Below are 17,388 nucleotides of genomic sequence, written 5' to 3'. Positions count from 1 at the left end.
TGGTGGGAGCTAAAAAATAAACAAATTAATTTACCCACAAACACACACAAAAAAAACCGGGGTGGGGGGGGGAAGAAGATATAACAACTATACTTTTTTTGAAGTTGTTACAACAAGCAAACGGAAAGGACATTCTTGGGGGGGAGGGGAGAGAGGGAGGAGGGCGGGAGGTGTCGGTGAAGGGCCATAATAATCATATACATTGTATATTGACAAAATAAAAAAAAATTTATTTCGCAAAGAAATAAAGTTTCAAACTGATTATCTTTAAATATGGTGAATGATTTCTATTTGTCATGGTACATTCAGGTTGATAGCTTCATTCAATTTCTTAGTCTTTCAATCATTGCATCCATATTTTTAAACTCCATTTGGCCATCCCTACCAGGAAATCCTACAGGTATCTCAAACTTGAAGTGTGCAAAATTAGTCTCATTATCTTACTATTTTTTAACTTGCTTCATCACCCATGTTTCATACCATGGTAGTGGTATTACTTCCTACCTGTTAACCAGCTTGTAATTGGCATGGTCTGACAATGCAGATGGTCTGCAGTCATGTTGGTGAGAGTGTTGCTGAAGTGATGCAGTGTTGAAAGCTCATCATGGGTACTAACTCCTTCTATTGTGATTTCTTGCTCACCAAGCAAAACTTTGATTAAAATTTCACATTTCACGTGGACTAAATTTGAGAAAAAGTATGTACTTCCAAGAGATGGGAACATTATAGGGCATTTAATAAACACAGTTCTTAAATTTATAAGTGAGCCTGGTGGCATATTATTTTGTTATAAGGCTCAAATCCTGCCACTCCCTGGAAACCTGACTTAGCAGCTGTATAACCTCCTTTTTCTGAGTTTTGGACTTCTTGTCTTATTAACCATGCTGATGTTAATGTAGAATATCTCATCTTAAAAGTTTACAATGGAGTTTTATTTACCTTGCATTTTAATGAAGAATTTTATTTAGAACCCATGTGTTAGCAATGTTCTATATATATTAAATAATTTTATCTGCATAAAAATTTACAATAAGTGGGATCTAATAGTTATTAGAAATGAGGAAATGCAGACAAAGAGATATGGTGTAACTTGCTAGAAGACATACAACTAGAGATAGACTGAGATGGTATTTGAACACAGATCTATTCAATTTTAGAATGCCACATGACTCTCTATATAAGAGTTTACTTATCCGATTGATTATTTTAAAAAGAAAGTCTAAAGACTGAAATGAACTCTGAAAAGAGAAGGAACAGGAATTTGTTTATATCTTTCTCTTTAGGAAGTTTCAACCCATAAATAGGCAACTAAATCATTTGAAAAAAAATCTCTCCTATACACTACATTCAATGAATATAGGGTTATATTATTCATACACTGTTGAGAGATAGTTAAAATGTTATTTACAATACCATCAAAGACTTAGAAACACTTAGGGTACATTTAACAAACCGTGTGCAATACCTGCACTGAAAATTATAAAACATTGCTGAAAGTAATATAAGAAGATCTAAGTAAATGGAAATCGTGTACACATGATAGGCAATAAATAGATGCACAGACAGCTGGATAGGTGACAGATATCACAAAATTGGTTGATAGAATCAAAACAATTCCAGACAAAATTCCAGCAGATTTACTTTTTTTTGTTGTTACTGTTGTTAAAAATTGACAAACTGATTTAAAAATCTGTATGAAATGCAAAGGAGCTGGAATAGACAAAATAATTTTGAAAAAGAGAAACAAAGTAGGAGAACTTTCCAAATCTGATTCCACAACCAACTTTAAAGCTACATTAGTAAGAGTGTATGATATTGGCATAAGGATAGACATACACATCAATGGAACAGAACAAATAATCCAAAAATAAACTCTCAGCTACATAGGACCTCTTGATATATGAAAAAGGTGTCAAGATAATAAAATAGGGAAAAGATTGTGCTTTAGAAAATGTGGTGCTCAGGCCGGCCCGGTGGCGCACTGCTACAGTGCGCCACTTGGGAGCACAGCGACGCTCCCGCCGAGGGTTCGGATCCCACATACAGACCGGCGGCTCACTGGCTGAGCGAGGTGCGGGCGCGACACCGAGGGTTGCGATCCCGTTGCCGGTCCCGGTCCGGTACAGGCGCGACACTGAGGGTTGCGATCCATTGCCGGTCACGAAAAAAGACAAAAAGGAAAAAAAAAAAAGAAAGAAAAAAGAAAATGTGGTGCTGAAAAAATTCGATAAAAATATGGAAAAAAAAGGAATCATACATGCATGCAAAATTTAATATAGACAATGGTCCTAAATGTAAAGTCTAAAACTTAAAGCTTCCTAAAAAAAAAAAAAAAAAGAGAGAGAGAGAGACAATTTTTTTTTTAACCTTGGGCTAGACCAAGACACAAGAAACAAAAATTAGAAAAGAAAAGCATGCATAAGCTTATTTTTATCAAAATTAAACTTTGCTGTTTGTAAGATGCCATAATGGAACTGAAAAGGCAAGCCACAGACAGGGAAATGCAAATTGTTCACCTAATAAAAGACTGGTATACATGACGTTTACAGCTCAATAATAAAAAGACAAAGAACACAACCAAAATAGGCAGAGGAACTGAACCGATAACCTCACATAAGAAGACATACAAATGGATGGGATTACATCCTGATAATTCAACATAAGTTGAAAGTATCATAAATCTTAAATGGGTGTTCTGCACACTTCATAGGATGGGAAAACACAAAACATGATATCCAAAAATGCAGGCCACACAGTCCACTGTGGAATATTGGTTTTTTACCCATGTGATCACGTGGCTGGCTGGGAGCCACTGGCCAGAATTGCAAGAGAGTATCACACTGCATATCACCAGGTCAGGAAAATGTCAAAATTCAAAATTCTAAGTACAGTTTCTACTAAATATGTATCACTTTTGCACCATTGTAAAGTCAAAAAATCGTAAGTTGAACTATCCTAAGTCAGGGGCCATCATATATATCTCCTGGAATAGTCACAATTTTTAAAACTGAAAATACCGAGTGTCGGAATGAGGATGTAGAAAACTGGAACTCTCAACTACTGCTGTTAGTAATGGCAAGTAGTACCCACTTTAGAAAGTAATTTGGCAATTTCCTCAAAAGCTAAACATATACTTATCATATGACCTGGCCCAGCAATTCCAATGGGAATTCCATTCCAGGTTTTTACCCAGGAGAGATAAAAACATATGATCACAAAATGACTTTTACACAATTACTCATAGCAGATTTACACATAATGGTCCAAAAATGAAACAACCGAAATATTCATCAATAAGTCCATGGGCAAACAAATTGTGGTATAACCACACAATGGAAGGTTATTCAGGAATAAAAGGTAATTAACTCCTTTCAAGTGCAACAACATGGGTGAATTTAAGAAGCATTTTGATAAGTGAAAGAAGCCAAAAACACAAAAAAGAGTACACACTGTAAGATTCTACTGATATAAAACCTACCAGAGACAAAACTAACCTATAGTGACAGAAAGCAGAACAGTGGTGCCAGGGCCTGCAAGTAGGGGTTGGGACTGGGGGAAGCTGACTGCAAAGTATAAAGGGAACTTCTGGGGTTATGAAAATATTCCATATCTGATCGTGTTGGTGGTTACACAACTGCATACATTTGTCAAAACTTAGAACTGTATTGTCAAAATGGATACATTTTATTTATTCAAATTAAACTCCTAAAGTTGATTAAAAGACAGTAATTTCACTTCTAAGAACGTACCCTATGGAAATAATCTGAAATGCACAACAAATTTAATACTCAAAAATGTAATTTATAACAATGAAAACTGAAAACATACTTTATAGAGATTAATTATACAGTTAGATAAATTATGGCATATTATTTCAATAGAATATGGTAATCATACTGGTGTTTATAAGGAGAATGTAATAACATCTATATGTTTCTGTCATGATGATGTTAAGTGAAAATAAACAGGATTCACAAATTAAATACATAGTATGTTTCAGCTATGTAAAAAATTAAGCATTTTCTTAATATAAAAGTAAAAGGCAATAGAGCAAAAAACATTAAAGTAGTTGTATTATTTTCTAAGTTTATATCTTTAAAAATGTTTCTTTAATGAGAATATATAATCCTCATAGTAAAGAAAAAAAAGAAAGAAAGAAAAAAAGAAAGGACTTAGAAACACCAGTAGTAAAAAACAAGCTATAATTTCAGAAAATGTGGCATGTTGCAAGTTTAGAATGTTCTGGTCCACAGCAATAAGCAGTAAAGAGTGAGACTTGGTTTGAAACAGTGTGTATTTCTATAAAAATGTCCGAGGAAGAGAGTGTTTTGATTATAATGACAAGTCCCAATTATCTAAGGCAGAACTAGCACATCCCCTGACTAGGGAAAGAACACATACAAAGTAATATTTTGTTGATATAAGTATCCTTTTGGAAATACTTGATTTCCAATTTACGAGTCACCAAGAAATTTTCTAAGCTCCAATTTGTCTCGTGAGTATGCCTACTTATGAGGAAAAGGATGCCTGATACAGGTGTCTGGTCTATATAATAGAGCCATGTCTGTACCCTGTTGAGAATGAATTAACTGTCAGCCTGATATCTGCATCCACACTGTTTTACCAGAGTGAGACAATTATGTGGAGAGAGATCATCCATGGCAGAATCTATAACATCAGGTTCCTGAACTTACAAAGCTGGGGTCCACACCTGGTCTATAATAATTATAGTGTAATATATATGAGCAGACAAAAGTTGCAAAAAATTCTCTCAGCATCATTGCCTTATTGACAGTAGCAGAAACAGAGATAAGTTTTTAGTTCCTGTTAATTATATGCTGAGTCGCTGTGGTATTGTTACGGAAGGGTGTCGCCAAGAAAGCGCAGTCACTCAGAGAGAAGGAGAAATCAGATGATTTATTAAACCAGCTGACTCAGGGGGATTAGAATTCCAAAGTCCTGAGCCCCAAGTGTAGGGTGAACTCAACTTATATACCCTCTCAAATAAGCAAGCAAACAAGTATTTCTATTGACTCCCTGTCTGTATCCAGGCAGGGCCCCCTAAATCGGGGGTCTTCTAACAAGTGGTTAACTAGGTTAACAGCTTTGGGTAAGGGGCTTATCACAGCTGGCCCAACGTTTCACAGCTGTGCACAAAAACAGGAAGCATGGTCAAGGAGCGAGACTGCTTCTAAAAAGTGAGTACAAGGTTTGAGTGGGGGTCTTCTTCAGCACAAATTTAAAAGCAACTTTATCTCTTGCCTATACAGGAAACTGCTGGTAGTCTGTGGTTTTTGCTAAGTCCTCTCACTCACGCAAGAACACAAGAGGGGATGGGAAACTGTCAGCTTTGGAAACCGCAGAGCTACAGAGCTTAGAAGCTGCATTTTCAGCTGTTTAACCATTAACACAACCCTAGATACTTTTTACATGCAGGCAGATATTAGCTAACACAATGAAAACAAGGATTTAAACAAAGGAAGGACACGGAATTCAGCTACTTTCGTATGTTTTTTCTGAATGATGTACAGGAACACTGGAAAGTTCATACTCACCGATGCTTTCTCCGTCATCCCAGAACACCTGACCTTCAGCTCTCCCATTTTCATCCAAAGCAACAGTCAATCCCATAAAGTTTTGTCGACTATCAAAAAACATGAGTTATTTTTATCCATACTGTAAGAACGAACAGCTTCTGTTGAAAATATTACTTATCCAGAAATAAAGGTAATATATTAAATACGAACATAAAGTTCTAAAAATAGGTTTTAAAAAAGATAAAATAAAACACTTGGAAATTAATGGAAAATTTTAAATTTAATGAAACATTTGGTTTAACTTCCACTTTCAAAAATCAAATACACATACTTTATACATATTACAAGTAATATGATGAGATGTGAATTGCCTAGGAAGAACCCCCCCCCAAAAAAGTAGCAAGAAAACAAAAAAAAAAAATGAACCTTTCAGATTGCTACAAAATGTTGGTATTCACAGCCCTCCATGATCTGATCCTAACCTGCTTGAATTTTATTTACTTTATTCCTTCCCTTATCTATGCTCCAGTTAAACTGAATGGTTTACAATTTCCCAAACACAACTAATTTTTCTCCTTTAGTTCTTTAATCATCCCAGAATATCTGTCCCCTCTGTCTTCATACATTCAAATCCTATTCATTATTCATGACTCAGCTCAAAGCCCTCTTTCATATAAAATCATGCTTTACACACAAGATTGAAAGTTAACGTCGCTCCATTTGAGTTATTGTTGTATTTATGTGCCTCTCACAATATAACATGTTCTCCTTAATAAATGATTGTAGATGTATTTTTATATATTTATATATCAAATGCACATAAATATACATGTATATGTATATATGTATATGTGTGTATATATGCACACATATATTATATATATATACATATATTGTATACATATGGTCAACCCATAAATATATATATTGGGTATACTTTGGGTCAACCAACGTACACCTGGGAATGAGCACTAAATCTTTGGATAGACATCATGAGTTGAAGAGCTCATTAATATTCTCTTTCTCTTTTTTCTAATGGTGTGGAAAGTGAAACATGCTATGCCCTCAAAAATTTTTTCTCAGGAAAATGTTTGCCTGTGACACAGCACAACAGATAAAAGACCTCCCCAAAACCAACTTCACAAAATCATCCTCCTCCAGATCCCACAGAATGCCAATAAAAGCTGCCTGCAATTTGGTTTACTTATCCACATAGCCCTGGTAAAGGTGGAACAGCCAGCCTTACAGGTGGCTACAAGTGGCTGTAAGGCTACCTCCTTATGGCACAGCAAGGCCATCAAATATCACCTCTTCTTACCTGGAGTGAGTGTTCATTGCAGGCTCTTGCCAAGGCAGGATGTAGCCTCCTCTGACATGAAGGTTGATGTGGTCAAGGGGAGCCTGCAGGATTTTCCACTCACCTGTCGATTCATCACCAGATTCCTAGAAAGGAGAATATAGGCAAGAAATCATGACAGATAAATAGATTAAATAAGTGCATGCTTTATTACAAGTTCTTTCTTTTCAAGGAAGCATGTTGGAAAGTCAGCAAATCACTGCAAACCGAAGGAGAAAATAACTGATTTTCAGATTTGCTTAAGACTCTGAAAATATAGTCTTTTTTCTGTAACTCCAAAAAAGGTGGGTATGGGGGTGGGGTGTCAACATGATATAAGTGCTTAGATTTAATCTATTTATATTTTATGCACACTTTCACTTAAATAAACCTTAAATAAAGCCAAGGCTGAAAAGGTTGAAAATTATTGCCATAGAAAACACATGCCTGGAAGTCAGGAGAGCTCTCTAGATATTTCTCTAACGTGCATGAACCAATGTTGTTCTTCACAAAATATGTTAGTTCTTACCGTGCTTAAGTCATACCAACGGGCTCTGGGAAAATAAGCATGGATCTCAAATGTGTTCTGAAATGTAAAAATCAACGTCATTATTTCCAATAAGGAAATAATTTCATTTTAATTTTTAGAATATTTTTGGCAGAATTAAGATAAAATAGAAATTTTATCAGTGATTTTAGAATTTGAGAGACTTTATTAAAGATTCTGGAAAATACTTATTCACACAAAAAAGTAAATTGTTGAGAAAGTAAATTGTTAAAGAGTACAAGGTGACAAAATTCTAAGAGCAAAATTAATCGGTGTTGTGAAGATTTTGTTCGTGGAGATGTAGAAAAAAGAAAAAGAACTCCTTCAGAGTCCTAGAAAGGCACTTGCCTGAAAATAGTGAGCTGGACAAGGCAAGATGATCTTTAAAATGTTTTTCTTGTGACTTTAGATTTATGTGATTGGAGGGTTTCTGATCAATGATGACAAACTCACGCTTTCCAGCACAGGGCTGATTAAGAGGGCAGGACCCAACATGAACTGACGGTCTATATCCCATGTTGTGTTGTCATCCGTAAACCTTAAAAAAAAAATGAAAAGTTCTCCCATACTGTTACGGCGGTCACGGAGGGTTATTTACAAGACATGCCCAGACCTGCTGCTTAGGGAAAGAGGCGATACTCACTCGTGGAGAAGGGGACGGACGACAGTGCTGCCCTCAGCGTGAGCTTTATGCATCAGAGTGTAGAGATAAGGCAGCAGGGTATATCTGGTCTGGAGGACTTTTCTTGAGAACATCTCAAAGGTTGAATTCCAGGCCACAGGATCTTGTCTCTACAGGGATAAAGGAGCATATAACAGATCACTTCTTCTTCACTCCATCCTAGTGGTGTCAGAAAGGGATTAGTGGACACTTACTCCATGTGTAGTCTGCACACCACTTCTCCCTCTATTTCTAGCCTAACCTATCCCCCACCATGGCCACCCTACAAAACTAGAGCTTCTTGCTTCCTCCTCTTGATCATCATTTCCTGAAGTCTCTGCACAGGTCTGGCTTTGGCCCTGCACACATGTACAGAGATTAGTGTCTATGCAGCACTGACATATCTTGGATAAGTTTGAATGAAATACAAATTCAATATTCTTAAAAGCAAAGGGGGCTTCTTTTATTTTAATCCCCATACGGGAGCTAAAAAATTCTCTCCTCATAAGTACTAATCACCCGAGAGTTTAGAAAAAGTATATTTTAGAAATTGTTGATAACTCTGGGGTTCTGAACTCTGTGAGTTTTCCAGGAAATGGAGGTTCTGGAGATTTTTATGATTTTTCTCAGGAAATACATAAGATACTCTGGAGGGTTAAAAAGAAATTATGATCCGAGGGTACAAACAACCTGCAGCATGAACTGCTCCCTCACCCTTGTCCCGATGGTGTTGTGGTTCCTGGAAAATGGATAAAATGCCCCCAGTTGCATCCAGCGAATGCACATCTCATATTCAGCATCTCCAAAGAACCCACAAATGTCTGCTCCTGTCTGAAAAGATGCAAAATCGGAGCATGAGGTGGGCTTTTCTTGGGTTGCAGATACACTGAAATCTGGCTGGGTTATTAGTAATGGCCCTAATGTGACTTACATAAGAAATTCCAAAGAGACTGAACTCCATCATGCCTGCAATGAGAAGATATGGCTATGTTGGATGAAGAAACACTCTGGGGAAAAAAGAGAAGGCTTGACCTGACTTTTCCTTGCCCCATTAGAAAGCCATGGATCATTCATCATAAAAATATTGAAAGATGGGTGTAAATTAAGACTGACACCCATAGAGAACTCAATTCTTGTTGATTTTACTGCTAGACAAGGATCTAGATACAACCAGGCAACTGAAAAGCACACACTCCAGTCCCATCCTGGCCAACAGAAGTCCCGGGGAATAAGCCCACACACCAATGATAGATTTCCCCAGCTGGTCCCACGCGGCCGTGTTGTCTCCCAGCCAGTGTCCTGCCCAGCGGCCAGAAGAGGGGAATGTGGAGCGGCTGATGACAACGCCTCGCTGCCCTGTCACCTCCTGCACGGCTCTGGTTGGAGGGGAACAAAGAGGTGAGTTTAAGGTGAGTTTGAGGTTGGACACTAGTTTTCTAACAGTAAAAGGAGTGCAAAGAAACCTTCCTCTTGAAGTTGTGAGACAGTACACATGAAAGCAACCAGTACAATACTGGGACGGAGGAACTGTTCCCTAAATAGCTGTCCTACCCTCACCCTGCCTTCCTCTTACCTCCTCACACTGCCCTCTCCTTTTACCTCCATGTACATAACTGGCTATTTAGATTTTTTTTAATGAAATCTATATTTTAGGCACAGATGTATCTCTCGTTGTCCTGCTGTGAAGTTTGTTAGCATCACTTTTAGAGAGCAGATTCTTAGCATCACTTTTAGGTAGAAGATTCTTTCTGGAAAGAGGTTCTCTGGCTCAGAATGGAACACCTTTGCTGCCCCAGGCTCCAGGCTGCAGCTGCTCTCTGTAGTGAAGTTCTATGGCTTCCATCCTCTTTGGCAAAGGGTAAAAGACATAGAGGTAAGGCATTAAAGTTGACTGAAATGGCCTTAATGTTCCCCTCGGCTTGACTAAATTTACATAGGCTTCTTCCTACCTCCCTTTCTTGGAGCATTTACTTTAGAAAAAATGTAACAGCACATTATTTCTCTGCCCCTTTAAATCTTTTCATAAGCTGCTCACAAGAATGTCTTTCTCAAGGATCTGGCAGCCATCCATTTGAAATGTAATCATCAAGGAAGATAGTATCCCTATCTCCCAGTCTCTGTAGGAGGACAGGAGCCTAACCTCAGCAGGGCACCTTGGCTCAATTTATAGAACCACTCCTGTCATGAAGACAGGAGAAAGTTTGCTTTTCCTTTGCAGGTGGCCTATATTTCCCCCACCTCACCTCTCAAAAACTCTCCAGACTTTTGTCTCAACAGAGTTGAGCTCAGACTGAGTCCCTCTTCTGTATTGCAAAAGCCTTGAATAAAGTCTTCCTCACCTGTTGAACTTTGTTAAAAGTTTTCCTTTGACAAAGGGAATATTTTGAACAATCACTGGCTGACTACCAAATTGTACTCATCCAGGGGCATTCCCAAAGAAGCTAGGGTTAAAAAAAAATTAAAAAGAAAAGGTCGAGAGAACTCAGTGGCCATATTCTGCAGGAGAGTACAAAATCTACAGAAATAGCTAGAAAAGTTGCCAAACAAATAAGCAACAAGTAAAACAATAAGAACAGCAAGAGCAACAACAAACCTTGCAGAAGATGAGGGAGAGATGTTATGCCAGAGTTGTTGCAATTTATTATCTTAAATGTCTAATTTCTAACCAAAAAAAAGTTAAGAAAATAAATGGAAAAATCTGTCATGTATATATAGGAAATAAAGTAGGCAGCAGAAAATGTTGCTAAGAGAACTTAGTAGATAAAAATTTTAAATTAGCTCTTATAAATATGTTCCAAGAACTAAAAGAAAACATACCTAAAAAATTAAAGTATAAGAATGATGTCTCACTACATAGAAGATATCAAAGAATAAGAAATTATTTTTTTTTAATTCTCGTGTTAAAAAATACAATAAGTGAATTAAAATTCACTAGAAGGACCAGATTCAACATCATATTTGAGCTAGCAGAAGAAAGAATCAGCAAACTTGAAGACAGGTCAGTAGAGATGATCCAGTCTAAGAAACAGAAAGAAAAAAAGAAAGAGGAAAAATGAACAGGGCCTCAAAGACCTGTGAGACACTCTCCAGTGTATCCACACACACTTAATGGGAATCTCAGAAGGAGACAAGAAAGGAGAAAGGGGGAGAAAAATATTTGAAGAGATAATGGCCAGAAACTTATACACTGAAAACTACAAATTATTGTTCAAAGAAATCAAAGCTCTAAATAAATGGAAAGACATCCTATGTTAATGGATGAGAAGACTTAATATTGTTAAGAGGGCAATACTCCCCCAATTAATCTACAGAGTCAATGTAATCCCCATCAAATCCCTGTTGCCATTTTGTAGAAATTGACAAGCTAATTCTAAAATTTATATCAAATGCATGTGATCCAGAATAGCCAAAACAATTTTGAAAAAGAAAAGCAAAATTGGAAGATTCACATGATTCACATTTTATTAATCAAGACAGTGTGGCACTGTCATAAAGATAGATATAGAAATCAATGGAATAGGATTGGGAATCCAAAAATAATTTCTCTCATTTATTGTCAGTCGATTTTTGACAAGGTGCCAAGACAATTAAATAGAGAAAAGAATGGTCTTTTCAACAAACTGAGATAGTTGAATATCCACATGCAAAAGAACAAAATTAGACCCCTATTTCACACCTCACACAAAAGTTAACTCAAAATGGATCATAGATTTTAGCATAATACCTAAAACCATAAAACTCTTAGAAGAAAACATGGGAACAAATCTTAATGACCTTGAGTTAGGTAATAGTTCTGGACATTCATCCACTTAACTAGCATCATGTAGATACAAGCACAATACTAATATAAAAATTCAGAAGAGGGAAGAGGGAGGGAGAAAAGGAGGAATTGGTAAAGGGACACGGAAATCAACTACATTGTATATTGATAAATTAAAATAAATAAATAAAAAGACAAAAGTAACTATGGAAAATTATCTTTGCTGCCAGTGACAAAAATACACTCACTCGTATGTGGGTCTGGTCTGGGACCACCCGTACAGGCTGTGCACGTCATAGTGCCGCACTGGGGTGCCGTCCGGCAGGATCTGCTGGCTCTCCATGCACAGGGTCTTGTTGCTCAGGCCCCAGTCCCTGGATTCCAAATCTGAGGGAAAATGTTGAGTTATTTCCCCAACAACTTGATTCACAGATTCACTAGAAATGACCCTCATTTTGGCATTTCTCTATTTTAACTCACAATATTGTTACCAGTAACAGATCTAATGTCATGAGTTTTTTAGTCTCAGAATCAACATCCTGTGACTTTATAACTAATGAAGGGTAAGGACAAGGTGTGGAGCTAGGGAAAGCACCCTTCTTTTAGCTCCAACTCTTAATTTATAGAGTGCAATTAATAAACTCCTTTGTTGTTATGACTGTCTCTTCCACTAGATGGTAATGTTCTCAAGGGAATAGATCTTGTTTCGCTCAAGTTTGTGTTAATGTCTCTAAATTTTTCTGATTTGTCAGCACTTGCCTGACATACAAATATTAAACTAAGGGAGGAAGGAGAAAATGAATGAATAAATGAATGAATGATTTAGTGAGCAATGGGCAACATAGCAGTGACCGAGACATGGAGAAACTTGGATTCTAGATTCTGTCCCACAAATTACTCGTACGGTGCTTTTAGGAAATGTGTCACTTCCTTCCTTGGGCCTCTGTAAAATGGGAAGATCCAATCTTGTGAGATCCCTTTCATCCCAACACCCTATTTCTGTTTGTATCACAATACAAGTGTCCCTTGGTATCTACAAGGGATTGGTTTTAGAAACCCCCATGGAAACCAAAATTCATGGATGCTGGAGTCACTTACATAAAATGATGTACTTGCATATAACCTATGCACGTCTCGTATACTCTAAATCATCTCTAGATTTACTTATGACACCTAATATAATGTAAATGCTATATAAATAGTTGTTATACTGTATTGTTTCTTATTTGTATTATTTTTATTGCTTTGTAATTTTTTATTGTTTGGTTTTTTCCTGAATATTTTCAATCCATGGTTGGTTGAATTTGCAGATGTGGAATCCATACATACAGAAGGCACTGCATAACTAGAGATCATCATTCACTGTCTCTGAACACGGGCAGAGAGAGTTCAGAAACCAGATTTTCACTCTCTAATCAAAAGAACGTGTGTGTGTGGGCCGGCCCGGTGGCACACTGGAGAGTGCGCCGCTGGGGAGCGTGGTGGCGCTCCCGCCGAGGGTTCGGATCCCATGTGGAGACCGGTTCCCGCTCACTGGCTGAGCGTGGTGCGGGCACAACACCGAGGGTTGCGATCCCGTTGCCAGTCCCCAGTACGGGTGCGACACTGAGGGTTGCGATCCTGTTACCGGTCAGTAAAAAAAGACAAAAAGGAAAAAAAAAAAAAAAAGAACATGTGTGTGTGTGTGCACGCACATGCACACCTGCATGCATGTGTGTATGTACAAATTCATTTAGATTTTTAGCAATCTGTTCATAGTTGTCAGTATAATCAATGATACCATACAGTGTTTGGTTTTTTTCATATGACATCATGTCATTATTTCTGTGCTTGATTAGAAATTTATTTATTTGCTCTTATTCAGGGTTATTCTATTTGGGATTTTATGTCATGTTTGAGAGTGTGTTCTTTCTCCTGTATTATGCTTCATTTTGACAGTGTGGAAAACTTTCAGAGTCTTTGAGTAGGGAAGTGATATGATGAAGTAATCATTTCACATACATGGCATATAGGGTGGGTTATTCAGAAGTTCATCTCTGCAGCCAATGACAGATCCATCCACAAAGTTTGATGGCTCATTCATATCCTGAAATGAGTCAGAAAAAAGGCTCCATCATGTCAGGGGAAGTATGGCCTTTTCCATAGAGGACACTAACCTCTGGGAGATGACTATGCCCTCACTCAGCTGCTGGCTTAATTTACTCTGCTTAATACCCAGCATCAACCAAGATGGTCTCTAAGAATTCCTGTTGCTTGAGGGCTGAACTATTTTTACCTTATTCAGCATTTTTAAACTTATGAGGAATGTTTCATAGTGAGAAAAATATTGAGATAATGCTGGATCCAAGCCTGAAGAAAATCTCTTGATTCATCTCCTTCATACAAGAAGCCCATCTTTGCTTTTCTATAAACAAATTATTCATTTTTCATCTGTGGCCAGTGGTTACTATCATCTTCCCTTACCCTTTCTTAGTAGAATAGATTGGACTAATTCTGATATTGGCATAGACCAAACATAAGGAGAGGTATCTCCTGTTCTGCAGTAGATACACTCCGGAAAAGTTGTACATAACTCAGAAACAAGTCTGGAAATAAAGTCATACTTTGGGGAATTTATTACTTAAAGGCAAGGAGTAGGGGTTCCTTAGAGAATGTTCATTGCCTACTTTATCAATGGAAAAGTTAAAACTTTATCTAGTGGACTATCTTAAGCAGGCAAAGGCAAGTATTTTATGAACTATTCATTATTTTGAGTTACCCAGCCACAGCTTTCCCTCTGATCTGTCTGTTTTTGTGCTCATTTGAGACCTTTCACATGTCTACTCTGTGCCTATCTATCCTGAAGGTGTAAGTAGCCAAGGAGACCCCAGGGCCACCAGTAGACTTATATGTTTGTCTTTGGGTGAATCACAAGCTTCTTCCAGGCTGGCCCAGACCTGAAAAGCTCCTCAGAGCTGGCCTAGAACTTGCTTAAGGTTTCAGGCCACTAGACAGTGGGGAAGGAAATCAGGACACTGATATGCTTCCCAGCCCTAGAAAAGCACAAGTAGAGAAGTCCCTGGACACATGTCCCAGAGACATCTCAAGAAGCCTTGCTCTTAAGGTTAACTGACAAGTATAACAAACATCTGTACAGGCCCTTTAAGCCCTTCCCTCAAGGTGGTCTGCACCAGTACCATGGTGGGTGCCTACTTGCTCTCAGCTCTATGCCTTGCCCACTCCCAACTCTGTCTTGCATCACAGGATGGGCTCTCAGGCTTCCTCACCATTGGCTTCTGGGTGAGTTTGGCTATGAGAGGCACTGCCTCACACTCCAAGAGATTGGAGTGTGGGAGGTAAGAGAATCCAGGGTATGTCTTCCTCTGTCTCTTGTTCTAGCAGCATCTCCAGCAGTGCCACAACTCCTTCACAGGTGCCAACTTCCACCTGACAACATGTCCCTCGGTGAACCTGCAATAATCCTTGCTTTTCCTGGTCCCAGAACCTAGATTCTGTAATAGCATCCCTCCAGCTCTAGTTCCCTGCTTTGCTAGTCTCTGAATTGTCTCCCCATGTTTTTACTGCTAACATTTTTCCAAGGAAAAACAACTAAGGTTGCACTTACAATCCACAGTCCATCAAACTTCAAGTTCTTCTCAGGCTCTTGAAGATTTGCATAGAGCTCCACTATCTCTCTCTTCCACCATGCAGCTGTGCTATTACGCAAAAAGTCAGGAAAAGCAACGTAGGCCTTGTACAGCTGTAAGAGTGACACATACTCTCATGGCGGGTCTCAGCCTGCCCCAGAAGGGGAGTCTGGGGACCCGGAAGGGGAGATAAGCAGGTATTATGCCTGCCTAGCTCAGTCTCTTCTCTAACCTCAGGTCTGGGGCTGGTGCACAGAGTTTACAGTGGACACAGAGATTGGGAAAGTCTGATTTCATTCTTTATTTTCTTAGAAGAAGGTTAGCTAGTCCCTTTTAAATATAGAATTTGGAGACTGGACATGTAATCATGGGAACTGAAAAATTGTCCTTTAGTGTCTAAACAGTCAAACTTCAGAGATAGAAATGCTTTTTCTACATTGGCCAAATGAAATGAAGACAGACTCATCATCCAGGGGAAGTTAGCTGCAGAATGCAGGGGATGTAGATGCCCAGGATGACGTGATACCAAATGCTGAGATCAAGGCCATTACTCTTTACAAATGGCTTGTCTTTTATTTTGTATGTAGGTAATTCATTAAAATCCAGTCTGTTCACAATGGATACTCCTCCAGTGAAAACGTTCTAGACTTTGGTTAGTACTTTTCAATCAACATTAGATTCAAACAAATCATGACCCACTGAGGCACACATGTGAGGGGATTTCACTGACAATTTTCTCTTCTACATTTCCATTTTAGCTGTTAGTTAAGTTTTCCATTTGAGGATCTCTTTCTGCCAAGAAACTACTAGCAAACAAGCACACTCAAGTTAGAGCCACTTAACCAAAAGATAAGCTACTTATCCAGCAGGATAAAACACATAAGTATTCAGATGTTTAGGGCAATGTAGTCAAAAACTCTAGTACAACTGTACCTTAACCTGAGTTTCATGGTCAAGGGATTCATCCACATTTACATTGGGCAGATCTGGCCAAACCTATAGAAAAAGAAGAAAAATTAAAACCTTTAAAAGTCACTGCACAACAGCAAAGGAAACAATCAACAGAGAGGAAAGACAACCTACAGAATGGGAGAAAATATTTGCTAACTATGCATCCAACAAGGGATTAATATACAGAATATACAAAGAACTCAAACAACTATACAATAAAAAAACAAATAATCAATTAAAAAATGGGCAAAGGAGATGAACTTTTCAAAGGAAGACATACAAATGGCCAACAAGTACATGAAAAATGCTCAACATCACTAGTCATCAGAGAAATGCAAATCAAAACCACATTGAGACATCACCTCACCCCAGTTAGACTGGTCACTATTAAAAAGACCAAGGATAACAAATGCTGGTGAGGATGCGGGGAAAGGGGAACTCTTCTACACTGTTGGTGGGACTGTAAATTAGCACAGCCATTAAGGAAAACAGTATGGAGATTTCTCAAACAACTACAGGTAGAGCTACCATATGATCTAGCAATCCCACGACTGGGTATATATCCAAAGGAATGGAGATCATCATGTCAAAGGGATACCTGCACTCCCATGTTCATTGCAGCTCTATTTACAATAGCCAAAATGTGGAACCAACTTAAGTGTCCATCAGTGGATGACTGGATATAGAAACTGTGGTATATATACACAATGGAATACTACTTAGCCATAAAAAAGAATGAAATCCTGCCATTTGCAGCAACACTGATGACTCTAGAGAAAATTATATTAAATGAAATAAGTCAAACTAGGAAAGAGAAATACCACATGTTCTCACTTATAACTGGTGGGGTGTGTGGGGGGAGGAAGAGAGAGAGAGAGAGAGAGAGAAAGAAAGAGAGAGAGAGAGAAAGAAAGAAAGGAAGGAAGGAAGGAAGGAAGGAAGGAAGGAAGGAAGGAAGGAAGGAAGGAAG

General features: G+C 38.2%; 1 protein-coding gene across 1 annotated transcript in view; it reads right to left on the bottom strand.

The window, feature by feature from the left end:
- LOC103598903 (maltase-glucoamylase, intestinal-like) overlaps window positions 1-17,388 on the bottom strand; it is a 91,677-nt gene that overhangs the window by 12,589 nt on the left and 61,700 nt on the right. Inside the window, 12 exon segments of the mRNA XM_008582965.1 lie at window positions 5,556-5,644; window positions 6,856-6,980; window positions 7,403-7,459; window positions 7,874-7,958; window positions 8,064-8,212; window positions 8,796-8,912; window positions 9,013-9,047; window positions 9,324-9,457; window positions 12,090-12,228; window positions 13,843-13,927; window positions 15,446-15,580; window positions 16,401-16,463. Coding sequence (XP_008581187.1) covers window positions 5,556-5,644; window positions 6,856-6,980; window positions 7,403-7,459; window positions 7,874-7,958; window positions 8,064-8,212; window positions 8,796-8,912; window positions 9,013-9,047; window positions 9,324-9,457; window positions 12,090-12,228; window positions 13,843-13,927; window positions 15,446-15,580; window positions 16,401-16,463 — 1,213 coding nt within the window.

The sequence above is a fragment of the Galeopterus variegatus genome, unplaced genomic scaffold (assembly GCF_000696425.1).
Source record: "Galeopterus variegatus unplaced genomic scaffold, G_variegatus-3.0.2 Scaffold2774, whole genome shotgun sequence".
NCBI lineage: Eukaryota > Metazoa > Chordata > Mammalia > Dermoptera > Cynocephalidae > Galeopterus > Galeopterus variegatus.
This window is presented reverse-complemented; position numbering and strand designations above follow the sequence as displayed.